This window comes from Perca flavescens, chromosome 16, assembly GCF_004354835.1.
Source record: "Perca flavescens isolate YP-PL-M2 chromosome 16, PFLA_1.0, whole genome shotgun sequence".
Lineage (NCBI taxonomy): Eukaryota > Metazoa > Chordata > Actinopteri > Perciformes > Percidae > Perca > Perca flavescens.
Window position 1 is genome coordinate 15,985,249 of NC_041346.1, and position 27,199 is coordinate 16,012,447.

General features: G+C 39.0%; 2 protein-coding genes across 5 annotated transcripts in view; both read right to left on the reverse strand.

Annotated features, from left to right (window-relative positions):
- Positions 1-27,199, reverse strand: part of rabgap1 (RAB GTPase activating protein 1) — a 78,720-nt gene that overhangs the window by 11,686 nt on the left and 39,835 nt on the right. For 3 of the 4 annotated variants that reach the window (XM_028600831.1, XM_028600830.1, XM_028600829.1), the window contains 9 exons: positions 15,590-15,703; positions 13,595-13,669; positions 9,407-9,532; positions 9,046-9,189; positions 7,953-7,994; positions 7,373-7,501; positions 4,058-4,150; positions 1,654-1,764; positions 1,238-1,342 (listed from right to left, as the gene is read on the reverse strand). In XM_028600831.1, the coding sequence (XP_028456632.1) occupies positions 1,238-1,342; positions 1,654-1,764; positions 4,058-4,150; positions 7,373-7,501; positions 7,953-7,994; positions 9,046-9,189; positions 9,407-9,532; positions 13,595-13,669; positions 15,590-15,703 (939 nt within the window). Of the gene's footprint in view, positions 1-1,237; positions 1,343-1,653; positions 1,765-4,057; positions 4,151-7,372; positions 7,502-7,952; positions 7,995-9,045; positions 9,190-9,406; positions 9,533-10,649; positions 10,669-13,594; positions 13,670-15,589; positions 15,704-27,199 lie in introns of those variants that run through there. The other variant, XM_028600832.1, reaches the window with a different exon arrangement.
- On the reverse strand, positions 25,531-26,854 carry LOC114570528 (probable G-protein coupled receptor 21). The gene has a single exon (XM_028600833.1). It carries the CDS (start codon positions 26,837-26,839, stop codon positions 25,613-25,615), a length of 1,227 nt encoding a protein of 408 aa, XP_028456634.1. The 5' UTR covers positions 26,840-26,854; the 3' UTR covers positions 25,531-25,612.

A 27,199-nucleotide genomic window follows, 5' to 3' on the forward strand; every position in this document is an offset into this window, starting at 1 on the left:
TTATCTAAAATGTAAGTGTGAAGATATTTTGTTAAAGCACCAACTCTCAACCCTAGAATATCACCGCGATATCGAGGTATTTGGTCAAGAATATCGTGATATCTGATTTTCTCCATATCGCCCAGCCCTAACTGAGACCAAGAACGTGCGCCGAGTCAGAGGCCCCAGAGACCATGTGACTGCCATGACATGTGAAGAAGACAAAGAAAGGTATTGTCAGACTTGAAGCCCAGGGCAAAGTCACACCCTCAACGTAACCTCTATGCAAGCACATAAATCATTCACAGCTAGACCTACACAATCAAGGAGACACATTTGGAGGACAGCACTGAACACACATGGGAACAGAGGGCAGTGGATCTGTCCTTCACCTCAGAGGTATTCTTCATCATCCTCAAGAAAATCAACATCAAAGATGAACTGACTTTCTTTGACATTGGACGGATGGATAGAGGAAGCCCTGAACATTTTTGGAATATAGTTTGTTCTACCAATTGTATGACATAGACGGAGGCCATACAATGATCTATACAGACAGGGAGAAAATGGCATGGACAGATTAAATGATAAAGTGGTTAGGAGAGAGACCTACTGTATGTTGAAAGGTGAATACAGTATACAGAGAGAGACAGATAAATGCTTGTGTTTGGCATTTGCTGTATGTTTAAAGGGGATTTAATGGCTTATGGTTTGACTCGGCTGAATTTGATGTGTAGTTCGCTTTTGAGGAGGCCGGTGTAGGTACAGCATAACCAGTAATGGTATGGTCAGTACTGCTACCTCGGAAAAAGATAAATTACAGTGTATTAAACTAAAAGTAGACATGCCTGCATGTTTTATTCCTACCAAAAAAAGGTGATTATACCAATTAACACACCATCATCCACAGAAAGAGACTTTATCTGTAAAATCAGTCATCACAGTGTTTGGTTGGAATAAAACCTGCAGACTCTTGGCTATGTTCATAAGATAGACTGCTCAATCACAGCCTGCGACATTAATATTGCATATATCCTGCTAGTCTCCCTCTTGGCCCCAGGACAGGAGATTTAAGCAGCGGCTCTTCACAATAATTCTAAAAGATTCCTTCACTTGAGAATTTGTGTTGCAATAGTGCTGTCACTTTCTGACCATTTGTAACCCTGTGTGCCACATGAGATTTAAAGGAAAACACATCTTCAGCTAATGTCTAAAATATAGATATCAGGCTGAAAAGTGCCTCGTTGTTGGCTCTAACCTGTGCAGATTCTTCCTCCAGTCGTCTCTTCTCATCCTCAGAGTCCACCAGTTTCTGTTTGGTCAGCAGCAACTCTTTATTCAGGGCGTCTGCCTTCTCCTCAGCCTGACACAAACACACACGAAAAAAATAACCCAATGTCGATGAGGTTATTGAAAGTTACATTTGCCCTACTTCTGTCATAGCTCTCTCCACTGTCCTTCATTTCAAAGTAATTCAAATTAAACTGACACACTAATGACATTTTGAAGTTGTGTAAATAAAGGTGTTACTACATGTAAGTGTATTTGTTGCACAAAGACACTCATGTCTGCAATCTTTCTCATTTTGTTTCAGTTCTTGCACAATTGTTCCACGACATACTTCTGTTAAGTGTGGTTACAGAACACACACACACACATATTTTTTTGTCTTACGTTGTCGAGGTCTTTTCGTAGGGCTATCTTGCTGCTGACTAGTTCATGTGCCAGATCGTCATTCTCCTGCTCCAAACGCATGTTAGCCTCCTGCAAACGACGATTCTCCCGCTGGACAGAGGCAGAGAATGAAACAAGAAAAAGGGGGACAGAAAAACAGAAGAGCGCATGAACAGAAAGAAGTGAGGGAACATGAAAGAGGAAGAAGAGTGAAGAGATAGCAGAGCATTGAAAATTAGTTAATCATGAAGAGTTGCAAATGAATGTGTAAGCAGCTTTCCTGGCTCAGTGCAACAATATACAGAATGAGATTGTGTGAGTGTAAAAGTTAACTATGATCAGGTGAGTGTAATTAGACAGCAAGAGTTATCTGTAATGTTTAACAGGGCATAAACTGTTTGTACATAATTAACAGCAACAGACAGCTGTATTAAAATACAGACATACATGTAAAATAATTTCCCGGAGATGAGAAGCAACGGAGTTAAGGGGATAATTTATAGATATCACACTTTCACTAGATATCCCTATCCTACTTTCAAGAAAAGATTTAAAATTCCAGCCTTTGTCTTATATAACGGTCTTAATGTAAATAATGCACACATTCTCATTTATGAGTACACGCTCTTCATTGAAATAATCCTGCTCAAACAAATCAAATGTTTTTCATTAATAAAAGAAATGTCATTTTTAATGCCCTGATGTGCTCGCTAAAAATAGGATAAATGGAACCGATTCAAATGTAAACAAACAAGGCATTGGTAAAAATGATTTGAATACATAATTGCAGTTGTGATAATCTGAAATATGCTTAATGATTGGATGTGCCAGAACTTTCTTAAATTAAATGAAGAAAAAACGGAGGTGGTTGTTTTTGGAGCAAAAGAGGAACAATTGAAAGTCAGCGCTCAGCTTCAAACGACAATGTTAAAAACAACAGACAAAGCCAGAAGTCTTGGTGTAGTCATGGACTCAGACCTGAATTTTAAAAGCCGCATTAACATAATTAAAAAATCACCTTATTATCACCTTAAAAATATATCAAGGGTTAAAGGACTTATGTCTCAGCAGGATCTGGAAAAACTTGTCCATGCTTTTATCTTCAGTAGACTTGACTACTGTAACGGGGTCTTTACAGGTCTTCCTAAAAAATCAATTAGACAGCTGCAGCTGATTCAGAACGCTGCTGCTCCAGTCCTCACTAAGCCCAAGAAAGTGGATCACATCACTCCACTACTGAAGTCTCTACACTGGCTTCCAGTGCCTCAAAGAATTGATTTTAAAATACTTTTACTGGTTTATAAATCACTAAACGGTTTAGGGCCAAAATACATTTCTGATCTGCTACTACACTATGACCCACCCAGACCTCTCAGGTCGTCTGGGACAGGTCTACTTGTTGTTCCCAGAGTCAGAACTAAACAGGGGGAAGCAGCGTTCAGTTTTTATGCTCCACATATTTGGAACAAACTCCCAGAAACCTGTAGGTCCGCTGCAACTCTCAGTTCTTTTAAATCTAAGCTAAAGACCTATCTTTTTGATGTTGCTTTTCTTTAAATAATCTATTTTATTAACTTTAATTTCTTATACTTCACTGTAACTTTTATTCTTATACTGCACTATCAATTTTATTCTTGTCTTTTAATGTTTTTAATTTGTTTATTAATGTTTTTAAATAGTTTTTAATTGTTTTCTAACTGCTCTTTAATGTTTTATGTAAAGCACTTTGAATTGCCCTGCTGAAATGTGCTATACAAATAAAGCGGGCTTGCCCTGCCTAAAGTATTTTAAAATGAAGAAACAATTATAATCTGATTAAAACCAACCTGACTGCAGTCTGTCTTAAAGGTTGAGTGTATGAAAACCCTCAGAAACAGCAATAATACAAACATCTCAAAATATCTTGTTTGACATACAAAACAATGACATTGGTTGGTTGGAAGCATTTTTCAAGAGCAAACCAAGCAGGGGTTCAGGCACTGTAATTGATGATCTTGTACTATTTATAACCAACCCGCTACCCTTGAGATGACTTATGGCGTGTACACTTAATGTTTTTTTTTTTTTTTTTTTTTTTTTGGTGCCTTGTAGTATTTCTTTCCCAAACAAGGACCGTCAAGGTCTACAAAAAAATCTGTCAGAATATGGTTGCTTTAACACCATTTAGTTGTAACACCAAAATAGTTCCAGAGTTGTGAGATAAAATGTAATACTTTGGATACTAAAATATAACCTATATAAATATAAATCAAGGATACAGGATATAAATAATTTTAAGGAGAACCAAATCAGAGTTGCATGTCTTTTGAAAAGTAAATCTACCTAAATATCAAATGTATGTTAATTTTATGGAGAATTTGTAATGCTTAATATGCACAAGTGAATATGTTGGGCTGATGTCTACCTCATATCTCTCGATTGGGGCCTCCTGTTGCTCCTGCTGCTCCCTCAAGGTGTGGTACTCCTTCTCAAATTTCTTCAGCTTTTTCTGGCTGATCTGTTGGGCAGTGAGTGCAGACCAACATGTTTGATACTCATCAACACACATGACAAAATATTACACTAATAAATGCAATTATACACATAATGAAAATGATGAATAGAATGAGCCCAATAGTATTTGGCTCGTGCACTAAAGGTGGCTGCCAATGAAGAATCTTTCCCATCTTTTGCAAACAAGCATACAAGATTGGTAATTGTTGCTGGACTGTGGCGTTCTCGAGTTCAGTCCAGCTTTGAATAAGATGCAATGGAACATGTTGAGAGATTACAGGCCCGATTTGCTACTGTTTATTTTTGTCTGACAAGCTGGTATGTGGGGATATCACTGGGTCCACACTGTCCGGAGTAACTCATGTCACCTTACTGTTTCTTTGAGATTTAAAAAGTTACTACAATACACAGTAATAAAAGATTATAGCATTTTTCTCTTGGCAGGTCAAACTAAATTGCCTCAGTTCACACTACAGTATTCATCGTCTCCACAAAACACAAAATTCAGTACACAGTTTAGGTTCAGTGCTTCACCTCAGATCGCCCAAAGCGGCAAAACAGTCTCATTTAAACACGCACTTAAGAGTCAAATTCATGCCTATAGATGCAGTTTGCTTACACACTGCATTTAAGCAATCTCACCAACAGGCCTTTCACTGCCCAGCTGCTGCCTTACATTTAGGCTTTTTTTAAAAGAGACACTATGTTCTGGATTTTCAGCATGAAAGAGAGGCTTGCTTGTCAATTCTGTGAATTGTAATGCATCTAGTTAAGTCTGCAACATCAATGAACCGTTGGTCTTTGCATGCATACCTGCATGTGTGTGTTACAGTCTCATGTTCAGTATTATTCTACAGTATATCAGATGTTCCAAATCCTCCCAGCACTCTTCATCTAATGATGTTAGCAGAACTGGGACAGCATGGCCCACATATGTTGTCCTGTTTGTTCTAAGTGTGTCTCTGCATGTGTGTGTGCTTGTACATGGGAGACAGACAAATGAGTGAAAAAGTACAAGAGGTCATTAAGGGCAGGAGTTGCCTCATTCATCTCCGTTCTCTTTCTTTTTTCCTCCTTTCTCTCGCAGCCTTGACAGACAGCTGGGTTTCCAGAAGTTACTACTTAGAAAAGCAATTAGGAACACAGAGCAACTATGGCTCTCTCAAGCACGGCCATAATTTATAAACATGAAACATTTCTCATCTTACAAGTCTTGGATCAGTTATGAATTAGCAAATTACCTGCGCAGTACCATCAGTATTGTTTTCTTAAAGTACACTAGAGGAAAGCACCGTCTCTCTTTCAGGTGATTTGATAATCATTATCTAAAAACCTATTACAAGCTGTCTTCACCTAGATAGCTGTAACTATATAAAAATACCTATGCACACATACTCATATGAACTAGAGAGAAAGTTTTGAGCTATGATATAGACATAAAGAGAAGGAAACTAAAACACACAGGGAAACAAAAACAAAAAAGCAGGCATTCCTGATTTCTATTGAAATGATGATGTATTAGCTTTAGAAGTCAAAAGGTTGGCAGACAAGATGAGGAAGTAGGTGTAACGACTACACACAGAGACAACTTTAATGACCCTACTTTGACCCCGAGATTGTCTCCTGAATAAATTTGGTGAACTTACTGTAGTTTCCAACGGTTTGTCACATATTCACTTCAAAATTATTCAAATTATAATGACCTTTGACCACAATTACTATGTAAAGTAGTTTAAAAAGTTTTCCACTGATTTATGAAGCAGGGAAGGTATGAGTAAACAGTTCAAATGGTCAAGGACCAAAATGTTTGATTTTGGTACATAAATAAAATATATTTTAAAATTCCATGTAACCATTTTAGTTCTCCAAAACTTTGTGCTTTTTAGCATCAACATGGCTAACATCCCCAGGTAGGTCATCCAAAGGTAATAATCCAAACTTTACATCATGTTTTAAACAAGACTATTAGATATCTGACATTGACTGCATACCTGGCAAATCTGAGCCAAAACGCTCAATAAAGTCAGAGCACCTGGCAGTGCAGAAGATTTGTGGTTCAATCAGTCAATCAGTCAATGAGGGCACCAGTAATCTGGTCAGTTAATCCCTTTATAGTGACATCCAAGCTTCAGATTAGCCTACCTTGATTCAGATTTAATTCCCAGCTCCACCACTGCCATACTAACTGAGGTCACTGACTTCTTCACTGATTTTGTCTTGCCACATACATTAATGTGCAGGAAATAACTTCTTAAAGCAGTAAATTGTAGGTCAATATGCATCTATGTAACTAAATACAGGCATTTTATTCAAATGGGTACAAAGCATCCCTTACAATGAAAGCATAACAAAGCTTAATGATTACATTTAACATAAGACAAAAGCAGCACATATAAGGAAAACAAGGATTCCATTTGAGAGGCCTCATCAGCCCAACCGCATGATGAGTACAGAAACATCTTCAGGACCACACACACAAGTCCAGTTGCCTCTGATTTAGATCCACTAGATTTGTCTATGCTGCCCACCTGTGTAACCAAAAAGCTCAGATCTCTCGCCATGCTGGCTCCTTTACAGAGTTTGTGCTAATAAATATCTCTGCCCAAAGTTACCTTCAAAGTCAGGGTGCTCTTAACTAGACCAGACTGCTCAAAACAGGTCAGGACACAGGGGTAAGTGTGTGTGTGTGTGTGTGTGTGTGTGTGTGTGTGTGTGTGTGTGTGTGTGTGTGTGTGTGTGTGTGTGTGTGTGTGTGTGTGTGTGTGTGTGTGTGTGTGTGTGTGTGTGTGTGTGTGTTTAAGAGACAGACAGAATGTGAGAGGTGTGTGTGTGTGTGTGTGTGTTCATTGAATCTGTTAAACTTGATTTAAAGTTCAAAAGTGGCCCCTACTGGTATTTAAGTGGTACTGCTGGACTACAAAGAAGGTTTCTCCACTGACTCAATCCATTACATCTTATATTATTTATCTGATTAGTAGACATACTGAGTTTTCTGTTACAAATATTCTATTACTGTTTACGGTTTTCTGAACATTTTGAAGACCATTAGCTTTACCACATAAGGGACTTATATACATTTCTATTTTTACTCGAAATTAAAATTAGGTTACTAACAACATGTTGAATACATGAATACAAAACTAAACCTATTTTAAGAGGCTTGTATACAGGATGTAAGGCTGAAAAGACATTACTACGTTATTCTTTTTTAAAAGTCTTTACTCACCTTTATGCTACAGGCCAGCTCCATCAGTTTCTTTGCATTTTCTTCAGAGCGGTACCTCTTCGGAACCGGGACGCGAAAGAATTTAAGTGCACCTTCGAAGTCTGTTTGGATCAAATCGTCTTTTGATGTCTGAAGAAAAGGAGGATGGGAACATAAAAGTAAATGAGAAAACCTTTACACAAGCTGGAGTAGACTGTTGGTAGGACATTTATTTCCCTTTTTGCAACATGAAGCAGCACAATCCACACTGGTTGACACAATTTTCTGAACTATATATGATAAATAACAGGTTTGTGATAAAGCTAACTTAAGTCTAGAAACAAGCATAAGATAAAAGTTGCTCAAAAGATTTTTTTTTTTTATTATTATTAAACTGATGGATCCCTCTTTTGTTCTCAATAGGTGAGACTTGTGTCTGCACCTGCTCACATGTGCAGACAGTAAAAATGTTCCTTGGTTTGATTTTCTTTTGGCACTTGCTGTGCCTTTCTGTTTCTACTCAGAGCTGTTGTTGCTAGTGGCAGTCGTGTGTTTGTGTGAGCATCTGTGTGTGTCTTCATAACAGTGCGGGCTACCTTACCTTCAGAAGTGCCAAGGCCACATTGAAGATCACACTAATGCCCTGAAAATAAAGACACATTTTTCATGGTGTACTTAGGAATGGAGTTACTGTATGTTCAAAGAAATAAAAATAGACATGGGTTTAACTGTCTAAAAATAATAAAAAACAGGCACAAACGGTGCATGCTGTGTAGTTTTTATGTACTTTAAAATATGATTTGCCATCAATGGACACATAATTCACAATAATGACAAAGGCACATTTCCAGATTCATTTAAACAAAAAGATAAATGTCTAAACGATGTACAGTACATAATCAGACACATCATTTAGTACTGCAGTCGCTGCTAATAATATTCATTTACCAGCATTGCCTATTTAAATTTGCTCAATGTCCCCTACTCTTCCTTTCAGCTTATTTATCAGAGCTGTCAGACTTCATGGGAGCTTGAAAAATTACAAACATAACATCCCTCTACAGAGCTTCAGGATTTGGCAGGCCAACTTAAAGACATCCAGAGACACTCCAGTTGTCTTGGCTTAGACCACCATGCTGAAAGGTCAACCTTCCCCTTAGTCTAAGGTTGACTGTGATTTAAAGCAGTTCTTTGGTCTGTCCATCATTTCCTAGATCTTGAACAGTCCCCTGTTCCTGCTGTTGCAATGCATCATTACAGAATCATGGTGCCCTGCATTATTCATGTGATTTTTGGTGCATCAATTTCCCTAGATGTAGTTTTGAAATTCAGGCCAAAAAAACATCTTACAAACTATTCTACTCGGAGGCTTTCAAGTGGATGAATTACTGTCTTTGACCTAACAGCCAGTTCAGTGTTCCACTTCTCGCTTCAAAACTTCATTATTATATCAAGTCCTGGGGGCTCTTAGTGCTTGAATTTGCCATGGTCAACAAATCAGTCAACCAACAGATCAAAATAAACAGGATGCACATGAGCTCAGTTTGGAGTTTCATAGCATATGATTCCTTAGAATACATGTTTCTCTTTGTCAGTATGGGATAATGTGCATACATAAATGGCAAAAATAAATTAATTTAATTGGTTGAAATTGAAAATTAAAACACAGACTGTTTGTGTCTTTCATTACCAACCTCACACAGTAGCAGGTCAATGATGTGGAAGACCATGTAAAGAGGGAACTTGGCTGTGAAGAGGGTGAGGAACCACTGAGAGGCATACATATGAGCCTCCAGACCCACATTCAGGAAATGGTTGTACAGGTCTGGTATATATTCCTGTTTAAGACAGAGAGAAAGCAAATGACAGAAGGAGGTGGGGGAAATAAATGCAGAGGTAAAGAAAGAAAGAAAGAAAAAGAAAGAAGCAATTAGACCAATTGTATGACAACTAAGATATCTTTTAAGCCTGATTATGCGTGAACACTAAAGTCGACCACTGTTATGGTGTACATTCAGAAAAAGCACTTTAGATCTGGAAATGACAGACACATACCTGCATGAGTCTCTCAAGTTGGAAGAACTTGCAATGCAGATCTTCAAAGTTCTGCTTGAAAAGGTCCCTGAGCCCATAATCAAACATGATTTTGACCAGCACACTGAAAGCCTGCTCCTCTGGCATCTGAAGAAGACGGTTTTAGTAAGTATTACCTTCTGCCAATTCATATCCTAGTAACACAGGTTTCAGATGAGGCTAATATGACAAACATTTTACTTCACAGCTTTCCCATATGAAACTACCTGAACTTATCCTTATAATGTTGTTATACTTTGCACACATCTCCCCTGGTCCATTAGCTTCTAAGAAGACATTGACATTGGATGTCCACTAGGTGGCAGTGTTGACATGCCCCTGAACTGCAGGATGTCCTAAAGGGAAGCCACTCTAGCTTGGCACATGTACACAAACACATTATATTTTATTTATAAAAGTAAAATGTCAGTGTCCCACAGATACCACCTTGCATCTGAAATCTTTCTCAAACTGTTCTTGTGCAGTAACAGTACATCATGTATGTCACATCCTACACTTAATATACCACAGATAAAGGCTCTAAGACAGGGGTCTTCAACGTTTTTTAAACCAAGGACCCTTTAACTAAAGGAGAGACGGAGCAGGGACCCCCTACTATTAATATTGTATAAAATGAAGTTGCATATTAAACTGGGCTTACAATAAAGTGTAGGGCAGCCTAAAGCCTTTATATATACATTTTTCATGCATTGTTGGCGTGATTTTATAAATATTTTAATGTTAAACATACATGTGGCACAGTGATTAGGATTAACTCTGGATGGCTACCTTATGCTCGATTTATACTTCTGCGTAAAATCTACACAGTTGCTTACGTACGTGGGGACACAAACTTACACCATAGCCTGATGTGCACCTCTTGAAAAATTGCATTTAAATGTTGCAATGCTACCAAGGTTCTCCTTCTCCACAAACAACATGAAATCAAGGAGAGGGTTAACTTTTCCTGCTAAAGATTTCCCACAGTGGTCAGAAAGCACAAGGGAGACACTTTGTTTCTCTCACTATGACTCTAGAGTCACTACTCGTTCCGAAGCTGATCGCCGTTGATCTCTCTCTCTTTCTCCCTCGCTCTATCACACACTCACATGCCGGCCGCTCTATCACCCACTCACACACACACGTCGGCTCGACGCACACACCAACGCACAAGTATAAACATCAGGCCACTTAAGTATAGCCTGGTCCTACCAGACTTTCGTACATTTCATTTGTACAGAGAGTCTGGCCACTCTCCATTGACAAGTGTTAACTTCCTTGAAGGCGGGAAGTTTAAAACTATCGGATCTGCCCAGGGCCACTCTGGACCTGCCATAGCCAATTGCTAACGTTTGGTCGTGACGTATGTCATGCGCATGTGCAACAAGAGGGGAGACCGACAAGGCTTATATTTAGCATTATTCCCCAACACCGTGGGTAGGAGGGACACATCATCATGGCCACCAACAAAACTCAGCAAAGATTGCTTGCTCAGGCCTTAACTTCTGGATATTCGGCAGCGTTGCCACAACAGACTGAATGACTTCGCTCGCATCTTTCTCTGCCACCATTACGGATAAGGCTGAGCAATTTTATTGATTCTGCGATATAAATCGATATTTTATTCCCCAAGAAAGTATACATTTTTATACCGCGAGTATCGATACATAAGTCCCATTCAAATCCCCCGTGTTTACCCCCGTTCACGTTGCAGGAAGAGCGATTTGGTCAGCCAGCCGCTAGTGTCGCTGTAGAGAAGCCAACGTCAACTGGCGGCCCTCCGCCAAAGCTTTTAGTCTTGCCCGCAGAAAAATCATGAATTCACAAAATTTAAAGAGGAAAAAATGTGTTCTGTTATTTATCATTTCAAGCTTTTAGAGCAAAAACCCAGCCCCCTGTATTTTCATCTCTATTCACATGCCGGGACTCTGTAGCCTACAGCGATGACCGAGCTCCACACACACAGCTGAGCCGAGATGTGTATGCGTTAAAGGTTAAAACACGCAGCACCTGACTGGGAACGATACAGAGTTACCAACGGCCGCTGGGGCAGATGAACTCACGCTGTCTCTTTTCTGTAAATAGGCTACAATTAAACCTTCGTGAGTAGAAAGTCAATACTTATCAATGCACTCACCTGTGTAGACCGGCATAAACATGTAGAAAGCGATATTTCAATCTGCTCAGTCCACCGCGCTGTTTTACGCAAACGCAGCTCTACTCTGCAAATAGCGAATTTTTATAAACAAGCTAAAACAAAAGCTGTCGGTTTTTAGTCTAACTGTTTATCTTAGGTTGCCGGGAATCTGGAAATTTTGACAAATTCTTGTAAACCTCACTGCTGGCTGAACAAACCAAACCCTCCGCTAGAGCAGAAAATCTGTAGCTACTTAATATGCACGTGAATGACGCGATCGTTATGTTCAGTGATGATGATGATGCTGGTTGTATTATTTTGCAACAACATCGTTTCATTGCAAATGAGGCATACATGACGAGTGCATAGCCTGCTTATCAGTCCATTCATCATTAAAGCTGGGCTTTTGGCTTTTCCACTTCAACTTTTTGCTTCAGCCTCTTTGACAGTGACATGTTTACCTGACAACAGCCTTTCTTTCTGCAAGCATTTTCCACCAATCAGGATGCTGCATACTACAATAATTTTTCCATAATCACAGACTTTAACCATCACTCCTCAGTGAACTGCCTCCTAGTCTGAGATCTTTTTCTAGTTAAAGAGCCAGTTATCATTAGGGAGTTTCCATGTTTTTTAGGAGTTTGCTCACAGTAATACATGTAAAAAAAAAAAAAAAATAGCATTAATTCATTAAGAAAGTAAAAAAAAGAATAGGCGTATTAGGTATAAATTCATTTTATTTTCTTTTATTTGAAAGTCCGGCCGCCAGAGTGCTTAGAAAAATTCTGAAAAAAATGTAGTTGATGATCCCTGCTGTAGACTCTCTGTCCAGTCAGAGACATATATTGTGTAATTGATGTTTTCAGTTCAATTAATTAAATCCAAGTAAATGGAACACTCACAAGATGTCACCAAAATCAATTGGTCCCCTTTAAATCTTTCAGAAAATGATGTAAGTGTATCGAATTATATCGAATCGTATAGTTGGCTGAATATCGTGATATATATCGTATCGTGAGCTGAATATCGTGTATCGTATCGTGAGATTAGTGTATCGCTACAGCCCTAATTACGGAACTACAACTCTAGCGCACGGCCTCAACGTCATCGTTCTCTGTCCGCTGATTGGACCGTCAATCGACTGCCAAGCTTATGTGACTACAGTACAGGCCAAAAGTTTGGACACACCTTCTCATTCAATGGGTTTCTTTTTTTTCCATGACTATTTACATTGTAGATTCTCACTGAAGGCATCAAAACTATGAATGAACACATATGGAATTATGTACTTAACAAAAAAGTGTGAAATAACTGAAAACATGTCTTATATTTTAGATTATTCAAAGTAGCCACCCTTTGCTTTTTTTTGATAACTCTGCAAACCCTTGGTGTTCTCTCAATGAGCTTCATGAGGTAGTCACCTGGAATGGTTTTCACTTCACAGATGTGCTTTGTCAGGGTTAATTAGTGGAATTGTTTCCCTTATTAATAAAAAAGCAAAGGGTGGCTACTTTGAAGAATCTAAAATATAAGACATGTTTTCAGTTGTTTACACTTTTTTGTTAAGTACATAATTTCATGTGTTCATTCATAGTTCTGATACCTTCAGTGAGAATCTACAAAGTAAATAGTCATGAAAATAAAAGGAAACGCATTTGAATGAGAAGGTGTGTCCAAACTTTTGGCCTGTACTGTACCTTAGACTACCCATAGGCCAGAAACCCTATCATCAGTGGGGATTTATATTTGCTATTAATGTTAGATTCATGTTAAGACATTATAATTTGAAAAAACCTTCAAAATTACCAATAATTTGGAGCCTGCAGTGACTCTCAGGACTCCCTAGGGGTCCTGGACCGCCTGTTGAAGATCTCTGCTCTAAGACATTGTAAATAAGCCAGGCCAATCATATAGCATTGCAGAATGTCAAAAAATATACAGATGTCAAATAAAAACAAAACCGTCCCTCTCAGCTCTTGAAAGTGGATTAAATTGGATAGGATTTTTGCTGGATCCTGCTGATATGAACTCACGTGCAGCAGTAGCACAGCAGCCAAGAAGGATTGTCCCTGGCAGTAACCAATCTCCTCATCGTAAACAGAGTAAGCCTGAAGGAGAGGACAAAGGCAAATGGGCACACAGTTAGTAAATAAGTTTCACAGTGAATTCAAAAATTCATGAGAGAAATTAAATGATGATAAAATCATTTTTAAAAAAATTCTGGGTTGTGCTTGTCCAACTATTGTGTAATAGATGTTTCTCCAAGTGTTGTTTGCAACTGAGAGCTGAAGGTTGTGGGTAATTTGAACAAAAAGACCAAATATTTTTCCTTAGAAGTTGACAAACCAGTCAAGCGTGAGTTCACTGTCAGTACACTGAACTTATATTAGACAGGCAGTGAGAAAGATGGCGCAAGCTACACTGGAAGCTTAACACAGCTTTAAATCAAACAGAAAAAAATTTAAGAGAAGTTGAGAAATTACACACACACAACTAAAGACTAACATTGTGTGCATACTAGGGCTGGGTAATATATCGATATTATATCGATATCGTGATAGGAGACTAGATATCGTCTCAGATTTTGGATATCGTAACCTGGTAATATGGCATAAGGTGTTTTTTTTGTTTTTAAAGGCTGCATTACAGTTGTCTTCTACAATGTCTGCTGTATTGTAAAGGGCCTCATTACTGGTATTAGAATAGCAGTAAAGGAAGACAAAGATGAGGTAAGGATCTAGAGTGAGGGCCAAGAAAAAATTACGAGACTGTTAAAAAGACGAACAGAAAAGAAAGGACAAAGAAAGGAAAGGTTTGGAGACAGATGTTGGTATCAAGGAAATGGGAGTAAATATGAGGGGAGGGAGCAAGGGAAAGGGAGCTGTAGTGGTCTACTGAGCTACAAACACAAATAATGAGTACAAGTCAAACAGACAAAGTGTGGATCAATCCACACAGAGGAAAGGGAGGGCCCACTAAATTATTCAAACACACCTGAGGTGCTTGTCTGGAAAAGAGATGGATGCCCTTACCTGTATTAAACATCATGAATTAAATGAAAAGTGAACAAAGTGCAGCTAGTTTACGTGGGATTATGGAACTATAGGTTGAAATGTGTGTATATCTCAAACATATACATGTTCATTCTCATGAGAAAGAACTGTCACTTAATGAATAAGTATTTTATGACAAGTTGCCACGTTTGCCTAGAGTCTAGAGTGTGTGTGTGTGTGTGTGTGTGTGTGTGTGTGTGTGTGTGTGTGTGTGTGTGTGTGCGTGCGTGCGTGCATGTGTGCGTCTGTGTCTGTGTGTGTCTGTGTGTGTGTGTGTGTGTGTGTGTTCGATTAGAAACTTGTGTTTCATTTCTAGACAGGCAGTGGCTGTTATGAACTCGCTGAACCACCCAGAAACAGAACGGCTGTTCAGTTAATTAATAAACAGTTCCCTTTAGCTGTGACAACTCGCACTACTGCTCTGCAAACTTTGTCAACTGTGAAGCAAGTCATTCACACAACAATTATACCGTAAGACATGGAAACGTGAATCTTTTTCACATGCATCCTGCTTTAACTGGTTCTTGCAAATGAAGACAACTGCTACCAAAAAGACCAACTGTTTATGTCTCCAATTACAGTTTTACAGTACTGTATTATGCTCAGTGAGGCTAGGGCCACAACATTTATAATAAATCACCCAAAAAACACTTGTGACAGAGGTTGTACAGTAAAAACTAATCCGTTATTTACTGTGATGGATAGGGTCGTAGGAATTCCATTAAACTAAAGATGGATGAAATGTTTTTATTGTTTGTATACGTTTTGCATTTAAATTAAATTTTAATGCAGTCAGTGTTGATCAGAGCGGAGAATAGAAGAAGGGAAAACATGCTTGTTTCTGTACCTTTCTCTACAAAAGGTTTACACCTCATTTGGTATATTGTCAGCTGTAGCTATTTAACTGGCTCCATAATGCCTTGTTGACTTTAAAAATGTAATTTAAACATCCTCTTGCATGTGTGAGTGTCCCACCTTGCAGATCTTGTAAAGGGAGTCTTGTCCATCTCCTCCAGTGTCTTTGAAGTAGTCATGAGCTGGGAATGTCCTGTTAATGTCCCTGGTGATGGCACTGTCCTGAGGGGATTCCTAATAATGACACACAAGAAGATTTATTAGCAACTTACTGGGGGGGAAAATCCATAGAGGCCCAGCAGTGGACAGTGTACCTCAGTATGTGAAGGCAACACACTGCTGATATTTACAGTATACTACTGGAGGAGGCACAGAATGTTCTCTTCCACAGTACAGACTGTACCTCTACCCTGTATCTCTACTTATCTTTTTTCTGTCCATTTAGTTCTAATTGTAATCGATTTAGAACTTGACTTAGATACGCCAACAATAATTAACAATAATAACGCAGCTCTGATAAACTGTAAAAAAATAACATTAAGGCAAACTGACCAAACACAAACATATTCCTATTATTCATCATGTTTATTCAACATTCACACACCCATAGCGAGTTCATTGCCTAAAATCGGCTCACTTTGTGAAATACAAGAATCAAGAAAATCTCTGACACATTGCCCTACTTTAGAGTGCTATCAACAAGAAGTTCATTTGATAGAAAAGAACATAAGAGACTGAAATACTGTACTGTATACACAAGGCTGATAAGATTGTATTACTTTTATTGTCCTACCTTCTACTAACAAACACTCTGAACTGTAACAGAGTGAATTAACAAGATTTTTGTCTGGGGAGCGGGATAGATGAGTGACTAGAACAGAGAGCAGGAAATGTATTAAGGTGTGAATACAAAATGTATGCACCTGAAAACAAAAATCTAAAAAAGGAAAAGAGCTATCAGCAGCATAACATGAAGGATTGAGGGTGTTGTTTGCAGTACATGTTTGCTTTTTTTCTTGAAAATGAATCTCATTTGGGCTGAGTGGTGCCACTAGCTGGAAAAAAGAAGAGTTTTTAACTGTGCTATCAGCTTTCTGAGACAACAATGCTTCAACGTCAGAATGCTAACATGCTCATGACAACAATGCTAACATGCTGATGCTAAGGAGGTACAGTATAATGTTTACTATGTTCACCATCTTAGTTTAGCTAGCTTGTTATCACTAAACAGAAAGTACAGCTGAGGATGATGGGTGTGTCATTAGCTTTGTAGGTATTTTATCATAAACTACTACTAATGATGATTAAAGATTGATCATCAAAAAGACGGAAATGTGTTGTGAAGGGGGTTTGTACCAAATTACATTTTAATCCACCCACTATTTGTTGATATGGTGATGCCGTTAAGTCCAGTTCAGACCAAAGATTCTGGACGAGACAAGTATAAACTTGCAGCTACTGGCAATGTGCCGGTCTGCAACGTTCTGAAACCTGCCAGGTTACATCAATGAGACGAGACAGTGGATCCTCTTCATAGCACAACGACTTTTTGTACTTACGTCCTAACTTCGGACATTCAGGCTTTTTTGGAGCTGGATATCATTTCTTGCGTCTAAATATAAATGTGGATAACGTTAGTGATAGTGAGATACTTGCTACAGCTGGATTTCTAGGGATGAAACGGCAAAAGCGTTTTATATTTCTGATACGCTGCTTTGTTCTAAGGACACTCACTCTCTAGGTCACTCGATCACATACTGTGCTTGCAGGCGCTCGTTGGGCCTCCGGGCCGGTTCAGACCGCTGCAACTTTTACCTGCGTCGTTCTACATCAGTTTTGTCTCGTCGCAAATATTTGATGCTTTTAATAACTCTTTTTTAAGTGGGTAAAAAAAATCTGACCTCCCCATAACAGATTTAAGTTTCACTTTCCATGATCTGTGACCGATGGTCGCCCCCCAACCCCCACAATTCGACAATAGGCACAACTTGACAATTCTGATTCAACTATGAAAATTCTTAGTCGGGGACACCCCTACACTGATGCAAGTACAGAGGCATGGCCACAACCCCAAGTACACACACAGGCCTGAGGCAACATACTTTTTTACTCTGGGATATCCCTCCACTGTGATGACAGAGCACAACACAGTGAAAATAACACACACATGCACACAGTTCAGTAATTACTCTACTGGCAAGATTAATCACCTCTCATTTCATTATTGATGCACAGTGTATTTGGAACAAACAGCCTCTAAGTAAGTAATGTTACTCCAAGACATCCTGGCCACTACATGACAGACCAAATACACATTTAAAGATATCTTCATACAGTATGTGGAGGTGAAGTGGCCCTAAAACTATTTTGGGTGATGTAATACAAACATGGGGTACTCATTTAACTATGTAGGCAGAAATCCGTTACTGCATTCTTTGTAGCCTGGTGCTAAGACCCTGTTTTCATACCATCAGTGAACAATAAGACAGTCAGCAAGAGCAAAGAATGAGCAAATTAATGGGATACTCCATTGATCCATGTAGGAAAATGTAGAGATGTTCCGATACCGATACCAGTATCGGCTCCAATACTGCCTAAAACGCTGGTATCGGTATCGGGAAGTACTGGAGTTTATGCACCGATCCGATACCACGTAATAAAGCCCTAAAGAAAATCTACATTAAAGTAGTTTATTTATGTTCTTTTTCCGTTATAACTGACTGTCAAACTGGAGAATAAAAGAAAGTTCTGGGGCATTCATTATTTGTGTTTGTTCATGTTTCACAAAGAGTTTAACCTGAGCCAGACCGACAACAAAGATAGAAATCATATCACATCCATACAGGGATAGTAGTATACAGCTGTTAAAACATAATGAAATGTATGACACTCTGGTATCGGATCGGTACTCCGTATAGTTCAGGTATCGGAATCGGTATCGGGAAGCAAAAAAGTGGTATCGGGCCATCTCTAGGAAAATGTCAAATAATATTTGAATTGTCCTGTGCCTTACTCAACGACACTTTTGCAGGACTGAAGCTTACCATCAATTGCAGCAGGGGCTTAAAATCCCTATTAGCAAAATAGTCAAAGTGGATGTAAATGAAAGCCAAATACCTCAGAAATCCCTTAATTTAAAATCATCATTTGTTTTAATCTCACTTGTTTTCTGTAGCTAATTATACCTTCTTGGTCTATCTGTTATTGTAACCATCAAGTCCCTCCCTCTCCTTTTTCCAATGTTTCTGTTCCAACTTCCACAGAGCAAGAGAGTGAAACAAAAATAGCCAAGTATAAGAGGAAATGCAGGAAGAAGTGTGTGTGTGTGTGTGTGTGTGTGTGTGTGTGTGTGTGTGTGTGTATGTGTGTGTGTGTGTGTGTGTGTGTGCCTGCGTTGTAAGCATAGCCAACTTGACTAGATGCTTAAGGAAGTTTGAGTAAAGTTGATTGTTAGAGTAATTCTGGTATTTTTTTATTTTAGGTTTGTTGAATCCGTCCTCTTGCTTCCATGGAGAGTGCAATGTACAATTCTCATTTACTAGACCTGAAAAACATTAGGGTATTACTAGATAACTCCATCAACAAAAAAATTATCAGAAATGCTACAATTTCTCTGGTTCCAGCTTCTCAAATTGGAGAGTTGCTACTTCTCTTTATCATATATAATTGTAAACTGAGTAGCTTTGGGTTTGGGACTTTTGATCAAACAAAACAACAGGTCCGAAGACCTCACTGTGGGCTGTGGGAAGTTGTGATTGGCATATCTTCACAACCCAATTTTTTTTTTTACATTTCATAGACCAAATGATTAATCGATTAATCAAAGAATACGTGGCAGATTAAGGGTTTTACCATGAAGCACATGAGTAAAGTTCAACCAGGTGGAACTTTAGCCACTGAAAAGGTGCACACAGGCACTCCAGAAATCTTGATCTTGAAATTGGAATTGATGCATTTCAGAGCGACGGGGGTGGAGTTACTACGTCCAGTGTGAAGGGCCCATTACACCGGGCTACAGTCTCTCAGTGAATGATAAGGATCCATGTTTATACAAGCACCACTTAGCCATACTTATCTGAAGTGCTGAGAGCATGTACAAAGACCTCTTACATAATGGACAATTAGCTTCCTTTCTGTCTGTCTATTCAGTTAAAGTGAGGTTAGGAATGAGGGTAGCGTGAGAGGGGAGAGAAAACACACCCACTGTCTCATAGTAATGCACGGAAATGTGAGAGCGAGTTCAAGCGATTAAGAGAAAGACAAAAAGAGATAAGACAAAATATAATGATAAGGATAGTGTATCTCTATGTATGTATAAAGAAGACTGTGAAAGACAAAGGTGATAACATACATATTACTGTAGCTGATATTTAAACACTTAATACATGTTGGCTTTCAAGGCAGCTATAAAAGGGTTAAGCTGCTTTACAAAGAACTGTAGCTGTGGTCAGTCTCTGTCTCGAGCTCAAAAATACACCTACCAGCAAAGCTCACTAATAAACACTTTGTATCTCGTTTGTTTAATCCGTACATAAAGTATAAAAAATGTCAAGCGTTACGTGCTGAAAAAAGTGAAATGATTTCGTTTATACCATATAAGACTTACTGGTTTTTGCAAAGTAGAAACATTTTGCAAAAGCTCTGAAGCCCTCAGTCTAACCCCTTTAAAAGTTCCATCTATTCTCTACCATCAACAGCAAATAAGGTGACAGGTATGAAAGCCAACTGCAACAGCTACTTGGCTCAGTTTCTGTTTAACTCTCCTAACAAACACAATGGATGTGTCGAAGCACTGTTTACGGTCAGTGACAAGTAACTGCCAGAATATTACTTACAGACGTACAATAAAAACTCTTCACTGGGGGTAAAGTTACTCTGTGTGTGTGTGTGTGTGTGTGTGTGTGTGTGTGTGTGTGTGTGTGTGTGTGTGTGTGTGTGTGTGTGTGTGTGTGCGTGTGCGTGTCTAAAGCTAGGAATAAAGTACCAGAGTAGGGTTTCCGTGGGAAGACTGACTAGCTAGCCCTCTATTGTTTATGTCCCTAATTTTCTCTGACTCAACACAATAGCTGACATGTCATTCTGTTATTCTTTCTCTGCTCCTAAAGGACCCTGCTGAGATGCCAAGAGAACATACGGTGATATTTATCAAGCTTGATTTTTATCAACCATGCTCCCCAACCCCAACAACCCTGAGTTTTACACTTTGCATTGTATCACTGGATTCAAGCCTTAATCAAAGAAATAGTGAATGTGGCAGTAACTAATGCTTTGTAAATAACAACTAGTCTAAACTTGCTTTTATCACAAACAACTCAAATTTCCCTTTTCCTTTTAAAAATCCTTTATTAATAAAGCTAATAAATATAAGTTCGTTAAATACAGTGATTCCATTAGTCTTTCCTTTACAAGAATATGTAATGGACTGAACACATGCTCAAGCAACTGTAGAGCTGTTTTCTCACCTTAGCTATCATTAAATCTTAATTGTCTGTCTAATGCCCTACTTTGTGCCATTTGTGCACTGGCTGCTTCAGCACAAGGAGAGCAAACAAAATATGTATCAGGACCAAGATGACCCAGAGGAAGAAGCTAAATCTTAATGACAACACTACACACTACAAAAACTGCCAAAACTACAAAGGCATTCTCTCATGGTATTGCTTTCCAAAACCACTGACATTTCCCACTGCGCCTTCACCAGCATGCAAATTCAGCAGACCAACTAGTCCATTTACAGCATGTTAACAAAAATGTATTCTTATCTGTAACGATCTACACCAAAGCATTCACCATTTGGCAAAAGATGGAAAATTCTGCACGAATGCAGTGCTATTACTTTTCTTATCAACTATAATACTTGATCTTCAGCCAGCAGTATTTAGCCAAGCCTTCCACCTCACTAAATATAAAGGTCTGCTTTTGTCACAAATAACACAGTATGTGGGTTAACATACTTTCTGATTACTAACTGCAATTCACCTGTGGGAGGGTAGATAAACTGAAAATTAAAGGAAAATTGTGGCCACCATGACTGTGTTTGTAGCAAAGTAATTAGCACAAGAAAGTTAGAATTCATTGAGATAACATTAGATTTATTTGCTCAGTACAGACACACAACATGTACATCTTGCATCATGCATTATGTAATGAAAAATATCTACTCTGTCACAGAAACTCCCTTTCATGACAGCAAAATTAAACATTTTGCCCATTTGTTACAGCGGTAAATTTCATCTTAATGTGATAATAATCTCAGTGTCTAAGAACAGCTAAGTCATGAGTCAGCCATTAGTGAGGGTCTTGTGTGGCCTATTGAGAGCCTTACAAATACACAAAGAAGAAAATCTCATACGGATTAAAAGACTGCTACGAAAATATCCTTTGTGTGTGTGTGTGTGTGTGTGTGTGTGTGTGTGTGTGTGTGTGTGTGTGTGTTAAAGTGCATTATAAGAGTGAGGCTGCCCGTTCAGGGTACTGTCTACTCTAAGAAGAACTAGTATTCAGCTGGTGGAAATACGTTTTTGTTGTTATTTACAAAAGTTTTGTTGGTTTTTTTTTAACTAAAAGAAAGAGTTTAAATAAAAAATAAATACATTGGTGCCTCAAAATGGATTTTATAGGTTGTTTTAAATAAGGCCCCAATCACACTTATCAATGTGACGTGTTTGTATCTGGATATAATCAAGATACAGTTTCTACAAGTTTATTTACATTGATCCACACTATGCTTGTTCCCCACGACAGACACAGCCCCAGTTCTTAAAAGTGGCGATGCACTTAAAGCTGTTTGCCAACTGCCTAAGATTCCAAAAGAGGAAGATGAAGAAGCAGCAGCCACCTTCTAATGTTTTCGGATAACTTGTAAAGGGCTAAAAAATAAATAAAATGTCAGTGCATAATAAGGACTCTGGAAACACAATGAACCAGTAGCTATGGAAGCTAAGGACCATTCTAATCTTCATTATTTGCACATATAGCACATTTTATTACACTACCTATTTGCAGATGGCCTTCTCCTTTTTTTAAACTCATTAATACTTGTCAATTGTGTTTTTAGTATGCACTCATACATTATTGTGCCCCATGAACAATAATTTCTCTCTCTCTCATGGAAGGCTGCATTTAACCTACAAATGGCCTTATCCTAACCAACATGGCACTGCACCTTGACACCATCACCAGAGTGTTGTTCCCTTGAGAACATGAGTTGACCATTTTACCACAGGAAAAAAAGGGAATGTGTGTGAATGCTAATGTTTTGGCACAATAATTTACCAAGATACTTTGACCTAAATCTTACACATTTCTGAGGAATTGTACCATTAACTTCTGTGGGAAATTATATATTTTTAGTGGTGAACTTAGAGACACCTTAACAGAAACTGCCCAAGTAAAATAAATGGATCTTCACTAAGACACATCTTCAATCATTTCAATAGGCAATCATGCTACTAAACCTACTTAGATTTTGCAACATTTCACAAGAGAATAGTCAGAACTAAATAATTTTACAAAAATACATTTCTGTAGTTTGGCAATCAGACATTCAATACACCATTCTGAACAAAAGATGGTACAAAGAGGAAAGATTACAATATTTGGCAATGCTTCACAGATGACAGCCAAAATATTTAAAGACAACATTAATCTACCACAATAGCACATCATACTCACATTCAGTACACTCACAAAATACAGTGTATTCGAGAGACGTGATGTGCAGCTAATAAAGCAATGAAACACTGTCAGCACCCTTGCTAGAACACTGTAAACAGTTAAATTCAGCCAGTGGTCACATCCTAACACACCTACATACACACACTCAAACACTCCTATGCACACACAAACAAATAATTTAAAATACAAACAATATTAACAGTTTTGAGTCATGTGTTTGTTCCTGGTTGATTTCAGTTTTACACAAGAGAGTAACTGAATTAACAATGACATTACACAACAGATGGGGTTCAGGATATTCTGTACGAAGTGTGGAACTTAGGCTGGCTAATGTAAATTTTTATTATTTCCAGTCTGTGCTGTTGCCTCTAAAAACAGTTGCACGTCTATAAATTAAGCCCTCACTAAATGTAAGGAAAATACTTTCCCAACAGTTCATTTTCATTTGTATATCAAGGCAACAATATATCACTTTACTGAAACAGTCATATTTATGCGGACAAGGCATCACTGGGCCAACACAGTGCAGTGGAACTACACAAAGTTTGTGTAAAACCCCCTCTTATTAAACTTACGCACTTAACTAAATCTTCACGTTAGATATTTTGAAAACAATATCATTTAACCAAATAAACTTTCTTTGGTAGATTAGATAAAATTTATAAAGTTAGATTTTCTGCACCTAAATAAACTGTAAAATGATTCTCCATGGTTCAAAATAGAGTTAATGGTTCACAATGTTTGAGTTTATGACACAGTATGTACACTTGGAGTCATTTTTGACGTATTATTGGCTTTGATAAATTTGTATTAAATATCAAGTTAAGAGTAAAAAGAACCCACGTGCGTGTGTGTGTGTGTGTGTGTGTGTGTGTGTGTGTGTGTGTGTGTGTGTGTGTGTGTGTGTGTGTACTAGTCCCTGAAAGTGGGCAGAATAATGCAGTCACAATACAGCATACACCTAGGTTTGTAACAAGGTAATTATTCGCAAGAACATGTATATTATATTTCCACAATCACATAAGACTTCTCATTAGACTATTACTCTCAGCCAATCCCAGAGACAGGGGGGTCAGGATCACAGTTCAAGGGTCATTCATCTAAGAGCTTAACATTTTTACCACTGATCAAAAGCCTTGGTCTTGCTTTTCCTTGGACACAGTTAGGCCCGATCAGACAGAGCGTGTTTAAGCAGCCTGGGGCGGCTTTTTAAAATTGTTTTCAAGGTGAATTGAGCATTTTGCTCACTGCTTTTGGGAGCCTGAGCACCTTGCGTTTTTCCACTGTATGTGCCTTGCGTTTTTGCAACACCACCCTAAACGCCTCATGTTGATATAACTTCTACTCTGAGCGACATCATTTACTACTATTACTAGGCAACCTGCAAAACATTTGCTCTGTCTGATCAGAGTCTTATGAAATAAGTTTAGTTACATAATCAAAACAACAAAGGTGCAATGAAACTGAACGATAAATTAACTGAAAATAATGTTTGCAGTTTGTCAGGTTAACAGTCGTACACCCAAGCTGGATAGCATCTCATCTCATATATTACAAACAGCCGCCTCAATGTGGGAACCTACGACCTAGTAAAAGACATTACATTGATCATAAAATTATAACAATCTGAAATTTCAAAGTTGATAATATAGATGTCTTGATGCTGACAAAGCATAATCACTTCAGTCAATGCAAACAAATTCGAAAATGACCTACTACTACATACTATGTACTAAGTCTAGACCTACAATTTTTCTTTCCATTTCTTTTTGACTGACTAAGCTCGATCAATCAGTCAACAACAAATACAAACAGTTGCATCATTTTTTGTATTCAGATACTAGGAGCACGTAAAAACATTTAAAGAGCTTCACCTCAGCATCACATTACAAAAACACAGCATCAACTGTCTTCTTTTTTGCATTTAACTCATACTGCGCTGATAATCTGGCAACAAAGGTCACATTGTTTCACATACAGTCTTTCAGAACACTTTTCTTGGAACTTTTGTTGTTTTGGCAAAATAAGTGAAGGATTCACTTGCCATTAAAGGAAACTGCTAGATAAAAATGGTGTTTAACCTCAAAAGAGTTAATTTCGCCAGAGATTTTTTAGACACCTTTTTCTCCTCCTTCCCAAACCTTTCCATCCATCACCCATGTCCATACACAGTACAGTATGCTGGGTTTCTAGGACCATTTTAAAACACCTTGCAGGGCTATTTAGGCCTTTTCTCCTTCAGTGTTTTGCTCGACTCCCTTTCTCTATCATTGCTAGCTGTGGCGTCTGCAGAGAGGACGCCTGTGTAACCTCCAAATGAGACAGAAACAGCAGTGACGGATCAATGCCTCCTTCCATCTCTTTACAGCACATTTAAGCTTAAAAGAGGAGACATTACAGCAATCACATCAGGCTTTTAAAAAGTTCAAATGCCAATTTGGCACAAGGGTTTCCTCTATGTGTGCTCTACACATGACATGTTGTGTCAAATCCTATTTCCCCATGTCCGTATCCATACGCCGGCACTCCTTTTTCAACAGAACCAACAAAAGCCTTTTTAGTGTTCCTAACCCCGAAGCCACTGCCACTGCGCTGTAAACAGAAGGAGCAGAGACGTTTGAGGCCCTTCCTGAAGGCAGAGTTGGAGAGGCTGTAGATGAGACAGTTACAGAAGCTGTTGCTGATGGCAAGCCATGTGGTTAGGAATGAGGCTGCAGGGTGGTGATAGATCCCTCCACTCTCCAACAGAAAGTAGAGGATGTAGGGCAACCAGAGGAGATAAAACACGCTGGTAATGCGGAACAGTACCATAGCGTATCGCTTGTCTGGGTATGTTGATGTGGGCTGCTGATACTGTGGTTGCGATTTTTGTGGTTGAGACAAGTGGGGGAACTGCCCTTGCTCTACTGCACTGTTGTCCTTGAACGCAGATCCCACTGTCAGTCCTGGGCCCTGCAGCTGTTGGGGTTTGTATCGTGCACGGCGCTCGCTGATCTCCCGGGTGTGCTGCCGGCAGATCTTGAAGATGTTGGCGTAGGTATAGCAAACAGTGAGAGCAGCTGGGGCGTAGAGCAGTGCAACAATAAAGGTTGTGAAGGCCGGACGAGTCCTCCACTCAACTGCGCACCACTCCACCACATCCCCGTGGTAACCAGGTTTCCCCCACCCCAGAAAAGATGGGATAAACACTATAGCAGAGTACAACCATATTAGAACGATGCAGCATCGAATTCGACAAGGTGTCACCAGGGATGCATAAGTCAGAGGTCGTGTGATGGCAATGTAGCGGTCTACACTCACACACGCTAACGACACCATTGAAACTGATTTCAAAACAGACACCATGTACCCGAACACCTGGCAGGTGAGTTTGGGGTTGAGGCCCTTGAGGTGATGGAGGAGGGACAGAGAGGGGAACAGGCAGCTGACCCCCACCAGCAGATCAGCGTACGCCATAGTCTGAATGAAAGCACTGGTGGTGTGCTGGCTAAGCAAGGGGGCACAGTGAAACACAAAAATCACCACCAGGTTACCAGAAATTATGAGAACAGTGAGGAGAAGTATGATAGAGACTTCAAGCAGGCAAGTGGTGAAAATCTGGGAATAGCCTATCTCAAGCAGGCAGAAGGGAGCAGATAAGTTTGACGGGTCAGCAGAGCTTTGGTTCAGTGGATCCAGGGAGGAATTCATCATCTTGTAGCTGTATGGTTTCAGTCCAAACAAAAAGATGCATGCTGAGGTTCCATGATGAGACTGCTGCCATCTGCCATTTCAAATGCAGGAGGGATGGAAAGGACAGCGAGAGGTGAGGAAGCCCCCTGGGTTTGTCCTCGGTGCAGGCAGTTGTGGTTTTACACAAAGCTATAAAACCACCAGCTAAAAACAGATTAACACACAAAAAGAAATGTGTGTAGTCCTTTTATTCAGTAAAGCCAACTTCCCAGCTGAAGGCACAAAAAGGAGGAAAAAAAACAAAAACAGAATGTGACTTTGTTTAAAGGAATTCTAGTCCAATCTATGCTTGAAATGCCTCCGCTCCCTATAAAGTCAAAG